At 46.8% G+C, this 18,710-nt stretch overlaps 1 protein-coding gene across 3 annotated transcripts in view; it reads left to right on the forward strand.

The window, feature by feature from the left end:
* The window catches only part of RNF8 (ring finger protein 8), a 37,260-nt gene that overhangs the window by 3,198 nt on the left and 15,352 nt on the right, over positions 1 to 18,710 (forward strand). For all 3 annotated transcript variants that reach the window (XM_040983300.1, XM_040983301.1, XM_040983299.1), the window contains exon 2: positions 9,886 to 10,014. In XM_040983300.1, coding sequence (XP_040839234.1) covers positions 9,886 to 10,014 — 129 coding nt within the window. The remainder of the gene's footprint in view (positions 1 to 9,885; positions 10,015 to 18,710) is intronic.

Genomic DNA, 18,710 nt, shown 5'->3' on the forward strand with positions numbered 1-18,710 from the left:
GGGGCCACACCTGTGGGGAGAGACCTGTATAATCTGGATGAATGGTAATGACATCTTGGGGAAGACTTAGCTCAAGACTTGCATGAAGGAGAGGCTGCTGGGCCTCAGGCCTGGCTGACTACAAGATCAAAGGCAACAGCTGAAGTATAACCTGTAATGTATATGAAGAGATCTGAATCAAAGCCAACAGAAGAAGTTTGTTTAAGATTTATTTATTTATTGGAAAGACAGATCTACAGAAAGGAGGAGAGACAGAGAGGAAGATCTTCCATCCAGTGGTTCACTCCCCAAGTGACACAATGGCCGGTGCTGCACTGATCTGAAGCCAGGAACCAGGAACTTCTTTCCGGGTCTCCCACGCAGGTGCAGGGTCTGATTGCTTTGGGCTGTCCTCAACTGCTTTCCCAGGCCACAAGCAGAAAGCTGGATGGGAAGAGGGACCACGGGGACAGGAACCAGTGCCCATATCGGATCCTGGGTCATTCAAAGCAAGGACTTTTAGCTGCTAGGCTACCACGCAGGGCCCAAGAGATGAAGTTTTATGGTAATGGTTCTCAAATCACAGCTTTTCAATTAGATGGCTTTTTTCTAAAAGAGGAAGTGTTTCGGAATCCAATGTAATAGCTATACTGCCACCATGGATAGCTAGGGAAAACAGTACAGAAATGTAGAAGGTGGTATATTTTTTTGAAATTGCCTCTGGTATATTTGTCTTTTTCCTTTTTTAAGATTTATTTATTTTTATTACAAAGTCAGACATACAGAGAAGAGGAGAGAGGGAGAGGAAGATCTTCCGTCCAATGAATCACTCCACAAGTGAGCGCAACACCTGGTGCTATGCCGATCCTAAGCCGGGAACCAAGAACCTCCTCTGGGTCTCCCACATGGGTGCAGAATCCCAAAGCTTTGGGCCATCCTCAACTGCTTTCCCAGGCCACAAGCAGGGAGCTAGATGGGAAAAGGGGGCCAACAGAATTAGAAACGGTGCCTGTATGAGATCCCAGCATGTGCAAGGAGTGGATTTCAGCTACTAGGCTATCTCACCAAACCTGACATTCCATATATATTAATTTAGGGGAACTTCAACAGTTAGTGGAATTCTAGCAAAAGCCATTAACTGAAAAATTTAAGATTCAGAATTTTGGAGCATTCCTTCAATATTTTATAGGGAAGGAAATTAGATTATAAGAGTTCCTAGCTATATCTCTGTAATAATCTAGTTTGCAGTTTTTGACATATAAAGTCTTCATTCTTGGGCCTGTGCAGTGGTAATGCAGGATAATTTTTTTTTTAAATAAAATTTTATTTTGACATTCTTTACATAGTTAATTAGGTTAAGAAGGTTCAAGGGCTACAGGAAAGTGGATAATACTAGTATGTTTTCCATATTGTTACCTTCATGTTTAAAGGGGGGTATTAAGGGAGAAGGCCCACCCATTTTCCCACCCTCCCCAGGTCCCGGATGTAGGGCATGCTCTGAGGTTCTTGCTCAGGTGGTTTTGATATTGCCACAGTTATGAATTGCTGTCAATCTTGCCACTCCAAGCACTATGAGGTCTTTGAAAAATCCACTGATTGACATAGTCCATCATAGCTGAGACGGTTGGTTGACCTGTTCTGTCTTCTCTCTTTTCTTGGTTAGGGTTCTGAGTCCAGCATTTAGATTAGGAAGATCTCCAAAGAAACTTCTTGTATGTGCTAACAAGTACAGGGCCTGGCACTGTCCATCGCTCCAATCAGCTGGTGGTTGCAATTGCTGGGTTGGTTCTGTTTTCACTCCCGACTTCCACTGGAACCAATGGGTGTTGCAGTCCAGCCTGGTTCTGTCCTGCACATACTTGGCCCTCACATAAACCAGTGGGAGCTGCAGCCTAGTTGGAGCGACCCACAATAACCCCCACCAGGCCCACCCCCTACCCTGGTTTGCCAGTAAGTGTAGCAGTAATCCAGTCTGTCCCACACCCCATTCCACCCCAGCTGCTATCTTAGTTTTATGTCCTCCCGTGGAAGTGGTGACCCAAGAGGGATGAGCCCACTATTTCCCTCCCAGGCCTCTCCCACTCCCAGATTCCAGCTAATGCTGCGTCTAAGCCCAAACAACCCTCGCCCACTGTAATTTTGTTTGCACCAGTAGGAATAATCTGCCCAGCCCAGCTTTTCCCTGGTCTAGTCCACATGAGGCGCACAGGTGTGGTAGCTCTGCCTAGTCTGGTCTGCCCCCATTCCAGCCCATGTTCTCCTGTGGAAGTAGCTGTCCTGCAAAGGAACCCTCCCTTATTCCCCTGCCAGCTCTGCCCCCTTCCTTTCTTGTTCTCAGGCTGGTTGGGCTCTGCGGTCCCTTCCAGTACAGGCAACCTCACCTCGGCATTCCATATTGTGCACTAGTCTTTGTTGCGACCGAACCTGGGTCGACCCACACTGGTGCCTGGATTTGCCACTGGATGATGTGGACAGATTCAGCCTGGTCTTGCCCCCACGTCTGCCAATTGTATGCCAGTGGGTAGCTTTCCATAGCCTTTTCTGGGCTGTTTCCTATCATGTTTCTTGCGCTGACCTGCTGGGTCTGTGTCCTGCCAGAGGAGTTGCCCAGGCTCCTCCATCAGAACCTCTCCCAGTGCCAGGTTTCACGCTTACCAGTGGGTCCATGAGCCAACCCTACTCAGTCCACCTCCTGTCATAGCAGGAACTGTGGCTTTTCCTGACTGGCCTTCCACCCAATCTGGTTCTTGCTGTTGGATGTTCCAGCCCAGCCATGGTTTGTCCATACCCACGTATGGCTCACACATGGCTCAGTAGGGGTTTGAGACCTTGCCTAGTCCATCCCACATCTGCCCTGGTCCTCCAGGACACCAGGGGGTGTTGGGGCCCGGCCCGGTTCGGTGCATCCAATCCCAGTCCACACTTGTGCCAAGGGAGACTACAACTGTTTCCAGATCAGAACGCAGCCCCCGTTCCAGGCCAAGCGCCTCTTGGTGGGAACCTCAGCTCAGCTAGGGTTGTCCCCTTTGCTCCCCAACCGGGTCAGTTCCCAGCCATAGATCACTTGCCTGCCAATGGATGCTCTGACTCAGCTTGGCACAGCCCCTCCCCTGTCCTGAACTCTGCCTTAGACTCTGTGGCTTAGCGTCCCAGGCTCCCACAGACCAGTAGGTACAAGAGCCTAGCTCGGCATGACCTCTGCTCCCTCCTGGTTTCTAGTTTTACTTGTGGGCTAAGGTTTGCTCAGTCGTGCCTGATCTACTCTGTTTCATTATTGGGTGACACATTAGCCAGCTGTTGGAGCTACTTTTGCAGGACAAGCCCCAAGCCATAGCTTCTGCATGGACTGGTATTTGGTGCTCAGCATTATTAGTGATTACAAGTTTTACAAAGGAAGAGTTACTGCCTGTTTCAGGTCCAAGAAGCACAATGGGTTCAACCTGGAGCTAATTAAGCAGCAACTCAAAGAACCAAATCCCCAGAGCTCCATGGCCAGGCGGCCAGCAGGCAGAGCCTGGCACCAAATGGCGCACTGGCCTCCCGGGGAACAGCTCACCATGTGCACATGGTGGCTGTCTGGGATCCAGGCATGAGACGCCCCGTCCTGAGACCCACCAGCAGCCAGGAGGCTGCTGGAGGTTTAAATAACCCAGGCCCAAGGTCGCGCCCCTCCCAAATCCCATTCACCGCCCCATGAAGGCGGCAGGTGGGTCCTGGACCTGCCCAGTCCTGGAGGCCTCCCCCCTGGGTCTACTCACCCCGAAGGAAGCAGCCCCGGAACCCAGCAGGCCCGGGGAACAGCTCACCATGTGCCCATGGCGGCTGTCCAGGATCCAGGCATGAGACGCCCTGTCCTGAGACCCACCAATGCAGGATAATTCTTAACCTGCCTTGCTGTCAGTTTGTCTCCTGGCTACTTCATTGTTGCTGGGGTATTTTTTCTTTCTTTTTTTTTTTTTAATTTAAAATTTTTATTTTTAATTCTTTTGTTTTTATTGGAAAGGAAGATCAGATATACAGAGAGGAGACACAAAAAGACCTTTCATCCACTGGTTCACTCCCCAAATGACCACAGTGGCTGGAGCTGAGCCAACCTGAAGCCAGGAGTTGGGAGCTTCTTCTGGGTCTTTCATATGGATTCAGGGTCCCAAGGCTTTGGGCCATCCTCTATTGCTTTCCTAGGTTACAGGCAGGGAGCTGGATGGGAAATGGAGCAGCCAGGACATGAACTGGTGCCCAGATGGGATTCCGGCACTTACAATGTAAAAAAATTTTTTTTTTAAGATTTTATTTTTGTTATTTTTTTCTATTGGAAAGGCGGATATACAGAGAGGAGAGACAGAGAGGAAGATCTTTTGTCCGATGATTCACTCCCCAAGTGAGCACAACGGCCAATGCTATGCCGATCCGAAGCCAGGAGCCTCTTCTGGGTCTCCCACGCGGGTGCAGGGTCCCAAAGCTTTGGGTCGTCCTCAACTGCTTTCCTGGATCACAAGCAGGGAGCTGGAAGGGAAGCGGGGCTGCCGGGATAGAACCGGTGCCCATATGGGATCCCGGGCATGCAAGGCGAGGACCTTAACCACTTGTGCCACCGCGCCAGGCCCTACAACGTAAAAATTTAACTATTGAGTCATCAGCCATCATACTGGGCCTTTTTTTTTTTTAATTTAAATTTATGTTTAAATGTCCGTTACATATTTGAGAGGATTGCAGACACCTGCATGTCTCTGGATGGTATGAAAGGGATGAGGGGGAAGCTGAATGAGGGAAAAGACCCCATCCTCCCTCCTGTGGCTGTGGTGGGTGGAGAGGAGGGGAGATGTTTGCCTCTCTTTGCTGCCAGATCACATCAGCACCAGAAGACAGATATGGTCTCCTGCTTTTGTCCCATGGACCCTGATGGAGGGAAGAATGTCCTGAGGAAGTTACTTGAGTAGTCTTGGTTGCTGTGAGATGATGTTAGCTTTGTTGCCACTTGCCATGCTTTCTGACTGTTTTGCTGTGTGCATAGCCTTAGATGCTTGGTGGAGAATTTGACCTGTAGCTTTATTCAACCTGCCCTTCTTCCCATTTTTTGGTAAGGCACTCAAGTTCTTCTGTGTGTCCTGTCTTGCATATGTCATAGTGCGTTGTCTTTCCTGACAGAATCAGCAGTGGGGGTGGCCCACAACATGTGCCCTGGGACCAGATCAGATGTCCCTCAGGTTGGGGATCGGATGGAATGGACACATTGGGCTGACTGCTAAGAGCCCCTACTGAGTTGGTCCCCCGATCCTGATCTCGTATGCACCAGGTGGCACTGCACCCCAGCTCAGTCCTGGCCCACCCACAGAACCAGTTTCATGGGTGCTGCAGTCTGGTTGAGGAGACCCTCAAGGACCCCAACTACGCCTGTGCCCAGGTGCCCAGGTGCAGCACTTTTTTGTACTGACAGATGCTGTGGCCTAGCCAAGGAGACCATTCCGGTCTGTCCCCAACCTGGATCTCATGTTTGCTAATGGTTGCTGCATGCTACTTGAGATCAGCTGTAGTCTACCCCAGCCTAACACCTGTCCCAGCTTGTGTACATTGGTGTATGCTGCTAGCTCTGCTTTCATCCAACACCTTGCTTATGATGACCTGGAAAAGCAGTGGAGGATGGCCCAACTCCTTGGGCCCCTGCACCCACTTGGGAGACCTGGAAAGAAGCTCCTGGCTCCTGACTTTGGATTGGCCTAGCTTCAGCCATTGTGACCGTGTCCATGTGAACCAGTGACTAGAAGACCTCTCTACTTATGTCTCCTTTTTTATCTATAAAATCTGCCTCTCAAATAAAAATAAATCTTTACAGATTTATTTGTTTATTAGAATATCAGATATGCAGAGAGGAGGAGATAGAGGAAGATCTTCCGTCTGCTGCAATGTGGCCGCAATGGCTGGAGCTGAGCCAAACCGAAGCCAGGAGCCAGGAGCTTCCTCCAGGTCTCCCAGGTGTGTGCAGGACCCCAAGGCTTTGGGCCATCCTCGGTTGCTTTCCCAGGCCACAAGCAAGGAACTGGATGCGAAGACTTCTGAGAAGCTAGAATTAGAACTGGCACCCATATGGGATCCCATCATGTGCAAGGTGAGGACTTTAGCCATTAGGCTAATGTGCCAGGCCCATAAAAATAAATCTTAAAACAAAAACTCTAATCCTAGAGTTCAGGAGAATCCATAGATAAGATGTCTTCTGTTTATTCACAGATATTTGTGGAGCACCATTTTAGGTGCAGAGATACATGATAAATAAAACAAAGCATTTATTTCTGTTTTAGTAAAGGGGAAGGTGAATAAAAGTAAGGTAAGGTAACTTTGAGTCTTGCATGCCAGTAATATGAAGAAATGAGATGGGAGAAGCAAATAGCAGTGTTGCAATAGCATAATCAGGGCCTGGCGCAGTAGCCTAGCGACTAAAACCCTCACCTTGCATGGGCCGAGATCCCATATGGGCACTGGTGGTGTCCTGCCTCACTTCCTATCCACTGCCTGCTTGTGGCCTGGGAAAGCAGTCGAGGATGGCCCAAAGCCTTGGTGGTTAAAGTCCTCGCCTTGAATGTGCCGGGGTCCCTTATGGGCACTGGTTCTAATCCCTGCTGCCCCATTTCCCATCCAGCTCCCTGCCTGTGGCCTGGGAAAGCAGTCAAGGACGGACCAAAAGTTTGGGACCCTGCACCTGCATGGGAGACCCAGAAGAAGCTCCTGGCTCCTGATCAGCTTAGCTCTGGCCATTGCGGTTCAGCAGACAGAAGATCTTCCTCTCTCTCCTCCTCTGTGTATAACTTCCTTTACAATAAAAATAAATAAATCTTAAAAGAAAAAAAAAAAACAGGGTAATCAATGAAAACTTCTGAGAAGCTCACTCTTGAAAGATAAGAAGGTGCTCATGCGAAGATCTGAGAACTGTGTGTGCTGGGCAGAGCAGGCAAGTAAGAAGGGTCCCAGTTCAGTGAAAAAATAAAGAGAAGGCTCAAGTGACTAAAACAGCTAGTGTTGGTTCCATGTATGAGATAATATGAAAGGAATGAGGGGGTCAGGCCATTTGTTACCTTAAATGCCCTGGAAGCAAATTTGGTAGGTTGGAAAGTTTATCAGAAAAAAAGAAATGATTGGAATGGTTTTTCTATTACCACTTAAGCTGGTGTGTGAAGACTCAGTAGGGGTCATAGAGATGGAAATGAATAGATTAAGGACACTTTTTAAATTAATCACCACCTTTAACACCCAGGGATAAGGGACTGGTCCATCAAAGATAGCTTCCCACGTGTGTGCTCGGCAGAATCAGGCTGTACTGCCACACCCATTGGTTCGTGTGGAAGACAGGTCTGGAAACAGAACTGACCCAGCAATTGCAGCCACCAGCTGACTGGGATGGCAGACTGTGCCAGGCCCTGTACTCGCAAGTACACACAAGAATCTGGTCTGGGATCACCTCAGACAAAGTTTCTTTGGGGATCTCCCCAATCAAACTGCTGGACTCAGAACTCTAATCATGAAGAGAAGTGCAGGTTCTAGGGTCTGCCATGGAGTGCAAGTGTCAAAGCTGTTTCCTCAGAGGCTCAGATGGAGCAGTGGACAGCATACCCAGGTGCACACAGAGGAGATAGCAGTCCATCAGAACCTGCAGAGGACACCTGGTATCACAACAGAGGATGAAGGACAGAGCAAATCAATCTACTACTCCAGCCATGTGTCGGCAGTGAAAATCTGGGCAAATGGAGACTCTAAGGTGGAGTATGTCACCCAATGGATTCTGCAGTGATTTCATCATGCTTGGAATGGTGAGGTTGGCAGCAAATCTTAGCTGTTGAATTATCCAAACCACTTGAGCATGACCCTTGGAGCATGCCCTGCACCAGGGACCTGGAATTGGGGGGGGGGGGGCGGGCTGGGTGAGGCTTCTCCCTTTATCTCCCCCTTTACTCCAGATATGGGGGGGGGGGGAAGCAGTGATGTGGAAACAACAGTATTACCCATTTTCCTGTAGCTCTTCACCTTTTGTTTCCTATCAACTATGTAAAGATTATCAAAAATAAAGAGAAAAAAATGGCTTCTACGTTTGGGATTGAGCCCATGTATAGACAACAGCGTCTATACACTGAGATGCCTAGATGATTGTGGAGAGTGAATACATGAAGGCCAAGAGTTATAGTAGTGTTTGAGGGACAGTGGAAGACAGTGGAAGACAGGATGAATCTGAAGATTTTCAAAATAGGTGAAGAGAGAAGTTTTTAGAAAACCACAAGTCTTGGGTTTTGTGTGTGTGTGTGTGTGTGTGTGTTTACAATAAATTTATTTTTATTGAAAAGGCAGATTTATAGAGAAGAGAGACATTGAGAACTTTTGTCCATTGTGAACTGCTGTTCACTCCCCAAGTGGCCGCAGCCCCTCTAGGGGCTGCTAAGCTGATCTGAAGCCAGGAGTTTCTTTTGGGTCTCCCACATGGGTGCAGGGTCCCAAGGCTGTGGGCCATCCTCCACTATTTTCCCATGTCACGGGCAGGGAGCTAGATGGGAAGAGGAGCAGCTGAGACACAAACCAGTTCCTATATGGGATCCTGGCCTATGCAAGGCAAGCATTTAGCCACTAGGCTGTTGTGCCAACCAGATCTTGGGTTAACATTCCCCACTTAGGTTAGATCGTCGAAGAGGTGGTTTGTGTCCTGAGAATGATAAGCATGGGATTCTAAGCTCCAATGGCAGAAGCGCTCAGTAAACCAGACAGGTCCATCAAGAAAGTATGACATTTGGGAACCAGGATTCTTTTCAGCCTTGTCCCTGTGAGTAAGACAAAGATCGTGGACTTAGTACAAAAGCTGGGATTGAATTATGGCTGCTTGAAGCTATACCCATACTGTGCAGTAGAAGCTTTCCTGAGAGCTTTGTCTGGCTGCATCCCATGTCAATGTATTTGTCTGTCTTGAATGAAGGTACAGAAAGCATATCAATTTTGTGAATAGCCGAAAGCTGCAAGGAATGTTGAGTATGTCTGATCTGATGGCAGATTAAAAATCAGGAAAGTCTTGACAAGCTGGTGTGATAGGCTGAACTAACAAGATGAAGTTTAATAGGAATCAATATAAGGTCCTGCACTTGAATCCAAATTTTTCCAACCACTCAAGTACAGACTGGGCGAGACATGACTTAGTGTAACAGTTCTTGGGGAAGGGAGACATCTAATCATTCTGAGTTGGAGGCTCCCCTGCCAGTGCACTGGATGTGCTTTGAAAGCTAATGCCATTTATATGCTATAGTGATAATAGTGATAAGATCAAGAACTGGGTAAGTGATGCTAAGTAATACAAATTAAGCTTCTTAATGTGGAATCCAGGAATATATATATATGTATATATGAGTCCTTTCACAGATCAATTAAAATGACAGAAAGACTCACATATGCACTGGGAGATTGGTTAAAGTAACTTGGAACCTGAAGCATCAAGAGAGAAGACTTACATAATTTCATAACTGTGATGCACAAGGGAGTTGGGGATTTTCTGATAGTCCCCAGGACAGAGCCAGGGCTAATGGATGGAATTTGTAGGGGAGAAAGAACCATTGAGAAATCAGGGGAATCATCTGAATGCTGTGGTTCTTGGCTGTATTTTAGGTTAGTTGATTGGGTTGTATGGAAATAATCCCTCTATTTAATCTGTGATTGAACCAGATGCCCTTACCAGGTCATGCCGGTCCTGGGATCCTGTGGTTTCAGTTTCTTCTTATAACTTCTCTCCTTTCTGTGTGAGGTGGTTCTGTGGCTGATGAACCCCTTAGGTTCCTTAGGAATCCAGTTTCCTAATTCAGGACCCATGTACTCTACTGATTGATAGCTTGTGGAGGACTTAGCTTTGCAGCTTAATGTGATTGTATCTTTTCGTTGTTGTCTTTCCAGGTGACTATAGGACGAGGATTGGGTGTCACGTACCAACTGGTGTCAAAAACCTGCCCTCTGATGATTTCTCGAAACCATTGTGTTTTGAAGCAGAACTCTGAGGGCCAGTGGACAATTATGGACAATAAGGTATAGGAATTCACAGAAAAATGACTGTTTTTGAGATTTATCTTATTTTTAAATTACTTTTCTTATGTAGATAATTCATGATAGAGAAGTCAAAGTTTTGGTACTTGTGCAGAGGCTCAGCAGCCTAATCTCATATGGATATCAGTTTGTGTCCTGTCTGATTCAGCTCCTTGCTTGTGGCCTGGGAAAGCAGCCTTGGTCCCCTGTATCCACTTGGGAGATCTGGAAGAAGCACCTGGCTTCTGGCTTCAGATTGGCTTAGCTCCAGCTGCTGTGGTCATTTGTGTAGTGAACCAACAGATGGAAGATCTTATCTCAGTCTCTGCTCTATAAATCTGCCTTTCCAACAAAACTAAATAAATAATTAAAGAAGAAAAAAAAAAGGAAAGAAAATGCAAAGGTTTATCTTCTGCCCTTCTACCCTATTCTCTTTCCCAGAGGCAATTAGTGCTCTGTGGTGCTGAAATTTGAATTACAGATTACTGTTTTGAAGTGAAGGTGGGAATTGGGGCAGTAGGTCCTCTTCCAGAAAGTGGACCAAGCTGTGGGAAACAACGCTAGGAAGGCAAAGATCCTAGGAATCTGCCACAGCTTCTGGAGTTCACCTAAGGGAGGGCAAGTGAGAAAGCTGATTGTATTAGTCCTTCCCCTCCCCTCTGTGAGCCACAGCAAACTCGAACCCCACTCCTTGACCTGTTCTTCCCGTGTGTGTGTGTGTGTGTATTTATTTATTTATTTTTATTGGAAAGGCATATTTACAAAAACAAGGAGAGACAGAGAGAAAGATCTTCCATCGTTGGTTCATTTCCAAAGTGGCTGCAATAGCTGGAGCTGGGCCCATTTGAAGCCAGGAGCTTCTTCCAGCTCTCCCATGTGGGTACAGAGACCCAATCCTTGGCCATCCTTTGCTGCTTGAATTGGAAGTAAAGCAGCCTGGACTTAAACTTGAGCCTCATATGGGATGCCGATGCTGCAGGCAGAGGCTTAACAGGCTATGCCATGGTGCCAGCCACCACATCTTTTTTTATATACTTATATGCATCTATTTGAAAGGCAGAAAAACAGAGGGTGAGTGAGTTATTATCCATCCACTGGTTCACTCCCCAAATGGCTACAGTAACTAGGGCTGGGCCAGGCTGAAGCCAGTAGCTCTGGACTCTGTCTGGGGCTTCCACGTGGGTGGCAGGGGTCAAGACAGTTGATCTGTCATCTGCTGCGTCTCATGATGGGTAAACAGGAAGTTGGGTAGTGGGTGAGTAACTGGTGGTCCAGCTGTTGCTCCAATATAGCATATGGCTATCACAAGGGGCTACGTGACCTGCTTGACCTACATGTACACCGTGCCTGCTCTTTTTTTAAATAATAAGTTTATTTGAGTTTTGATGATATTTATACAGTTAAGAAGGATGCATGCCCATTTGGACTACCAATTAGGGTGGGGAGGGTTGAGGAACAGGGCGAAGTTGTTTAGACGCATGTTTACAATCTCCTTTTTTCTTCCTGTACCTGGGGAAAGAGGGGAGAGCAGTGAAATCTACAGAGAAGGAGAGACAGAAAGATCTTCAATCTGCTGGTTCACTCCCCAAATGGCTGCAAAGGCCAGAGCTGAGTCAGTGTGAAAGCAGCTAGGAGCTTCTTCCACCAGGTCTCCCACACAGGTGCAGGTTCCCAAGGCTCTGGGCCCGTCCTTGATTGCTTTCCCAGGCCACAAGCAGGGAGCTGGATGGGAAGTGAAACAGCTGGGGCATGAATTGACACCCACATGGGATCCTGGTGCATGTGTGGTGAGAACTTTAGCCATTAGGCTATCACACTGGGCCCCTGATAAAATAATTCTTAGAAGTAGACTTCCCTGGGCTGGCACGGTAACTTAGTGGCTAAGTCCTTACCTTGTAACCATAGGGCTTCTATATGTGTACCAGTTTATGTCCTGGCAGTTCTACTTCCCAACCAGCTCCCTGCTTGTGGCCTGGGAAAGCAGTCGAGGATGGCCCCAGAACCTTGGGATCCTGCACACACTTGAGAAACTTTGAAAGAGGCTCTGGGCTCCTGGCTTTGAGTCGGTGCAGCTCTGGCTGTTGTGGCCACTTGGGGAGTGAATCAATAGATGGAAGATCTTCCTCTCTGTCTCTCCACCTTTCCGTTTATCTGACTTTCTAAGAAAAATAAAATAAAATTTTTTTTAAAGAATTAGGCTTCCTTACCTCTTTTTAAAAACTTAATAACTAGCTACTCCCCTTCTTTTTGGCATGATGCCACAGCAGCTTTGTTCAGGTGATGAGGGATTTGAATTTGAGCTGCAGGATTTATCGTTTGGGTCTTTTGCCAAGTCTCTTTCAAGAGGTAGATATTTCCAACAGTTCAAATCTCAGAGCTACATTCTTTTGTAGTAAGAGATAAAAATCTGTCATACACAGGAATGGCCAAAAACTGAGAACTGAAGTATAGATAATAATGATAATAACTGGTAACAATGCAATTTGGGTTTGAAATTAGATTTAAAAATGTAAAGCCTGGGAGGGAGATATAAGCACCTGAGGCTGATTCTCTGTGTAGGTTGCAGCGTGTCCCCTCCCCCGCCACCACAAAAGCTCCTCGGGTGGTCCCGGCCGTGTATTGGCATCTCGCTGTGTCAGGACAGCTGTCATTGCGATCCGCAGTGCCTTAGACATGTCCTGTGTGCGTGAGCCTTTCCCATTCTCCCCATCCTGCTCCAATTGCTGATCACCTGCTACTCGGGGATTCCTACCTTGATCTTTCAGGCTTTGGCATTTGAAGTGTGTGTTTGTGACTTGTGAACAAACCTTGCTCTGTAGAACAGTTTAGCTAGCTTCTGCCCTTCCAGTAGTTAGAATCATGGTTCTCAACACTGTTTCCCTTTTTGTCCTTACCTGGTATACTAGTGATGATACAATGAAATTAAGAACTTTTATCCATCATAGGTCACCATTGAGAGTCGATGGCAGGGGGCCCAGCATGGTGGCTCAACAGGCTGGTCCTCTACCTGCAAGCACCACCATTCTGTACGGCCATCACTTTGTGTCTCAGCTGCGCCACCTCCCATTCAGCTCCCTTATTGACTAGAAGGAGGCATGGATTGCTGAAATGTTGATAACATGCCCTTTTTTTAAAAAAAAACTATTTCTCTCTCTCTCTTTTTTTTTGTTCTTTTTGTTGTTGTTGTTAGATTTGTTTATTTTTATTGGAAATCCATGTATACAGTGAGGATAATTCACTCCCCAAGTGACCACAACGACCAGAGCTGAGCCTGTCCAAAGCCAGGAACCTCTTCTAGGTCTCCATGTGGATGCAGGATCCCAAGGCTTTCGGCCATCCTTGACTACTTTCCCAGGCCACAATCAGGGACCTGGATGGGAAACTGGGCCTCTGGGATTAGACCTGGTGCCCATATGGGATCCTGGTGCATTCAAGGCAAGGACTTTTAGCTGCTAGGCTTACCACACCGGGCCCATCTCGCTCTCTCTTTTTTAAAAAAGATTTATTTATTATTTTTATTGGAAAGTCATATTTACAGAGATAAAAAGAGAGAGAAAGATCCTCCCTCTGATGGTTCACTCCCCAAGTGGCTGCAACGGCCAGAGCTGAGCCAATCCGAAGCCAGGAGCCTGGAGCTTCTTCTGAGTCTCCCATGTGCATACAAGATTCTAAGGCTTTGGGTTATCCTCAACTGATTACCTAGGCTACAAGCAGGGAGCTGAATAGGAAGTGCAGCAGCTGGGACCTATACTGGTATCCAGATGAAATGCTAGTGCCTCAGGTGGAGGATTAGCCTGATATACCACTGCACTGGTCTGTATCTCCAAGAAATAAGATTTGTTTTTTGCTTTAAAGGTAGAATTGGGGAGAGGGGGATCATTGGCAAAAAACACAGAGAGAGAGTCTTCTGTCTTCTGGTTCACTTTGTAAATGGCTACAAAGGCTGAAGCTGGGCTGGTCTGCAGTCAGGAGCCAGGAGCTACTCCTAGGTCTTCCACATGGGTACAGGGGCCCAAGGACTTGGGCATTTCTGCTGCTATCCCAGGCACATTAGCGGGGAGCTGGATTGGAAGTGAGACAGCCAAGGCTCCAGCTGGCACACATAGGGGGTGCTAGTCTTGCAGGCAGTGTGTGGCTTTACTTCATACACCACAATGCTAGCCTCTGACTCAGACCCTTAAACATTTAAATAGGAATTCAGAATGGACCTGTGTTTTGAAAAATAGTTTGGTTTCTTGAATCTACACTTACTGAGTGATTATGTTTGTATATTACTTTAGGTTAATAATAATTTAGGTTCTAGCAAAAACTTGTGCTTGAGTGTCTATAGTGGTTTCATTCATAATCTCCATTAACTGGAAAAGAAAAGCACCACTATAGAATAAACTGTTCCACTCATAATGCCAGTACTGCATTGAAAAATCAGCATTGAAAAATCACAAGCTATGGAGAATGCAGCAACATAGAGGCCTTACACTAAGTGAAGCCACACCCTGGTGGGTATTCATGGGATATGATCCTATTTATGTTATAATCATAGCTGTATGTGTTTGTAGATAAATGGGACTCTTTTTTTTAAGATTTATTTATTTTATTGGAAAGACAGATGTAGAGAGAGGAGGAGAGACAGAGAGGAAAATCTTCCGTCCGATGATTCACTCCCCAAGTGAGGCCACAACGGCCGGTGCTGCACTGATCTGAAGCCAGGATCCAGGAACTTCTTTCCAGGTCTCCCACGCAGGTGCAGGGTCTGATTGCTTTGGGCTGTCCTCAACTGCTTTCCCAGGCCACAAGCAGAAAGCTGGATGGGAAGTGGAGCTGCTGGGGCCAGAACTGGTGCCTCTATGGGATTCTGGCACATTCAAGACGAGGACCTTAACCATTATGCTATTGTGCCAGGCCCGATAAATGGAACTGTTAAAATGCTGATACTTGGTAGGTGCTGTGGCCCCGTGAGTTAAGCCCCAGTCCTAAACTTCCATTGGAGTACCAGTTCAAAGTCTTTATTTCTCCCCTTCCCATCCAACTTCCTACTTATGTATCCTGGGAGCCAGTGAGACAGCAGATGATAGCTCCGGTGCTTGGGCCCCTTCACCCATGTGGGCTATGTAAATGGAGTTCCTGCTTTGTGGCTTTGGCCTGGCCCAGGCCTGGCCCAACCCTGTCTGTTGCAGGCATCTGGAGAGTGAACTAGTGCAAGGAAGCTTGGAAGCTTCTCTCTCTCTCTCTTGCTGTCTTTGACATTGGTTAAAATAATAAATATGCTTTCAACAGATTTGTTCGATTTGCTTCAAAGGCAGAATGACCAGGAGGGACAGAAGAAATCTGTCTACTGGTTAATTCCCTAAATGATCAGATGACCAGGGCTGGACCTGGCCTCCTGCATAAGTGCAGAAACCCAAGTTGTTGAGTCAGCATGAGGTGCATGGGCAAAGTGTTGGATTGGAAGCAGAGAGGCTCTGATGTGGTTTTCTGGCATTCCAGATGGTGGCTTAATGCACTACATTATAACACTGGCTCATTAGACATTTTTTAAAAACTTGTCAAAGATTAAAAAATGAAAATGTTGATACCTTGTTCCAATTTGAGACCAGCTACCTTAGTCTAGGGTGAGACCTCAGCACTGCCATTTGCTTTAAACCATCCAAGTTATTTTTCTGTACTGTCAGAACTGAGGACCACTGAGCTACATAAGTCATCTAGAAAACGCCAGGAAAACATTGCTTTTGGTGGCTTTGGGCTTCCACTCTCTACAGCTGTTTAAAAACAGCTGGACAGTGGTCATTGTTGTGATATATCAGGTTAAATCCCTACCTGCAATCTGGCATACTCTCTGGGCTGTAGCTTGCAACCATGGTGCTCTGTTTCTGATTCAGCTTTCTGCCAACATGCCTGGGAAGCCAGTGGAAGATGGCCAGAGCACTTGGGCCCCTGCACCTGCATGAGAAACTTGGTAGACAACCCAGGTTTCTGGCTTCGGTCTGGCACATGCCTGGCTATTATAGCTATTTAGGAAGTGAATCAGAAAGTAGATCTCTCTTTATGTTTCTCCTTCTCTCTAACTCTGACTTTCAAATAAATAAATAAATTTTGCATCAAGTGAAGTAATTTCTGGCTTTTTTCCCATTGCTATCCAGAAGACACCCAGCAGGGTTTTCTTTGGGTATCATTTTACTGCTACTGACATTGTTCAGTCACAAGACTTTGAAAACACCACTATCGGGGCCCGGCGCGGTGGCGCAAGTGGTTAAGTCCTCGCCTTGCACGCCCGGGATCCCATATGGGCGCCGGTTCTAATCCCGGCAGCCCCGCTTCCCTTCCAGCTCCCTGCCTGTGGCCTGGGAAAGCAGTTGAGGACGGCCCAAGGCTTTGGGACCCTGCACCCGCGTGGGAGACCCGGAAGAGGCTCCTGGCTTCGGATCGGCACAGTATCGGCCCGTTGCGGCTCACTTGGGGAGTGAATCATCGGATGGAAGATCTTCCTCTCTCTCTCTCCTCTCTGTATATCCGCCTTTCCAATAAAAAAATAATAAAAATAAATCTTTAAAAAAAAAAAAAAGAAAACACCACTATCCTCAGGAAAGCCTTGAGCAGGATACCATTTGCTTAAACAGTTGTATTTCATAGTGTATCCTGCACTGTTGTTCTTGGGCAGCTGTAGGATTTTCATTCTTTCCTACAGTAAGTAACCTTGTGAACACACCTGACTGCGGGCTATAGTCCAAGTTATACCACTAGATGTCACTGAGAAGTGATGAGTCGGTAAACTTGGAGGGATCCAAGGGTAAAATGTGATGGGGAAATTCTAGAAGCTTATTTTCTTTTTTCTTTTTTTTTTTTTTTTTTTTTAGATTTTTAAATTTTTTATTGGAAAGGCAGATATACAGAGAGGAGAGGCAGAGAGGAAGATCTTCCGTCCGATGATTCACTCCCCAAGTGAGCACAATGGCCAATGCTATGCCGATCCGGAGCCAGGAGCCTCTTCCGGGTCTCCCACACAGGTGCAGGGTCCCAAAGTTTTGGGCCGTCCTCGACTGCTTTCCCGGTCCACAGGCAGGAAGCTGGAAGGGAAGCAGGGCTGCCGGGATTAGAACCGGCGCCCATATGGGATCCCGGGCGTGCAAGGCAAGGACCTTAACCACTTGCGCCACCACGCCGGGCCCTTTGCCTTTAAATTCTGTGACTTGGCATTACGTGACATGACCTCTTTCCCTGATAAATTTTTTTTTTGAAGATTTGTTTCTTTGAAAGAGTTACAGAGAAGGAAAGAGAGAGAGGTTCTATCCACTGGTCTACTCCTCAAATGGCCACAATGGCTGGGGCTAAGTCAGAGACCAGGAGCTTTATCCAGGTCCCCCACATGGGTTTGGGAGCCTAAGTACTTGGGGTGTCCTTTGATGCTTTCCCAGGCTATTAGCAGGGAGCTGGCTTGGAAGTGGAGCAGCCAGAACTTGGAACCAGTAACACCCACATGTCATTGCAGTGACAGCTTAACGTGCTGTACAACATTGCTGTCCTCTCCAGAGAATGTTTTCTTATCTATAATTTAAAATTGGCTATTTTCTAAAATTGTTCTCAAGCAGATTATTGTGGCTTCATCTCCCTTTATTCCCCATGTGTTGTTTCAGGAATCAACTAACGTGACCACTGCTGTTGGTTCTTCTTTGCTTTGTCCTCTGTGCCTCATATTGGGTTAACAAAGATTTATTTTTATTTGTTTATTTATTTCTTTTCTGGATGAAAGTAAGTAATGTAAACCCACATATTAGTCCTGGTTTAGAATGAGCTTTATCTCAGGCCTGTCTCCTAAAAACAAATCCTTAATTTGAGTTAAAATGCTTACCGGTATCTTTAACTCTCAAGTGTGTGCTTGTTTCAAGTCTGTTTTCTGACCTGTCGTTTCCACTTAGCTCCTGAGCTGACCCAGCTCCACATGATGCTCCTTTGCGTTTATAGGCTGTGCCATGCAATCCCACATTTACTTATCTGTGTCCTTGTGTTGTCCTCTCCCACATTCAGCTGCTAAATGTTGTGTGCATATTGTCTACTTCTGCACTCAGTCTGCTTACCTCGGAAGCTGCTAAGCATGAGATTGAAGTGCTGATGGTCATTCAGTAGAGTCAAAACAATATAATAGTGAACATTTATGTGATGCCATGTGCCGTGTACTTTTGTGAACATGTTCTCTGTGTTACTAAATTCATATAAATGCCATGAGGGAAAGACTGTTTAAAAATCAATGGAGAGCCCGGCACAATAGTGTAGTGGTTAAGGTCCTTGCCTTGCATGCGCCGTGGTCACTGGTTCTTATCCCAGCAGCCCTGCTTCCCATCCAGCTCACAGTGGCCTGGGAAAGCAGTAGAGGACAGCCCAAAGTCTTGGGACCCTGCACCCTGCACCTTGGGACCCTGTATCTGAAAGAGCTCCAGGCTCCTGGCTTCGGACTGGATCAGCTCCAGCTGTTGCAGCTGCTTGGGGAGTGAACCATCGTACAGAAGATCTTCCTCTTTGTCTTTCCTCCTCTCTGTATATCTGCCTTTCCAATAAAAATAAATCTTAAAAAAAAAATCAATTGAGAGATCAAGAAATCTGCCTGGGAGATGGGCATTTGGCACAATGGATTAAGATGTCACATAGGATACCTATATTCCATGTCGGAGTGCCTGGGCTTGAGCCGCAGCTCTGCTTCTAGTTGTATC

Source organism: Ochotona curzoniae, unplaced genomic scaffold (genome assembly GCF_017591425.1).
Source record: "Ochotona curzoniae isolate NIBS_2020 unplaced genomic scaffold, NIBS_Ocur_1.0 contig_3819, whole genome shotgun sequence".
Lineage (NCBI taxonomy): Eukaryota > Metazoa > Chordata > Mammalia > Lagomorpha > Ochotonidae > Ochotona > Ochotona curzoniae.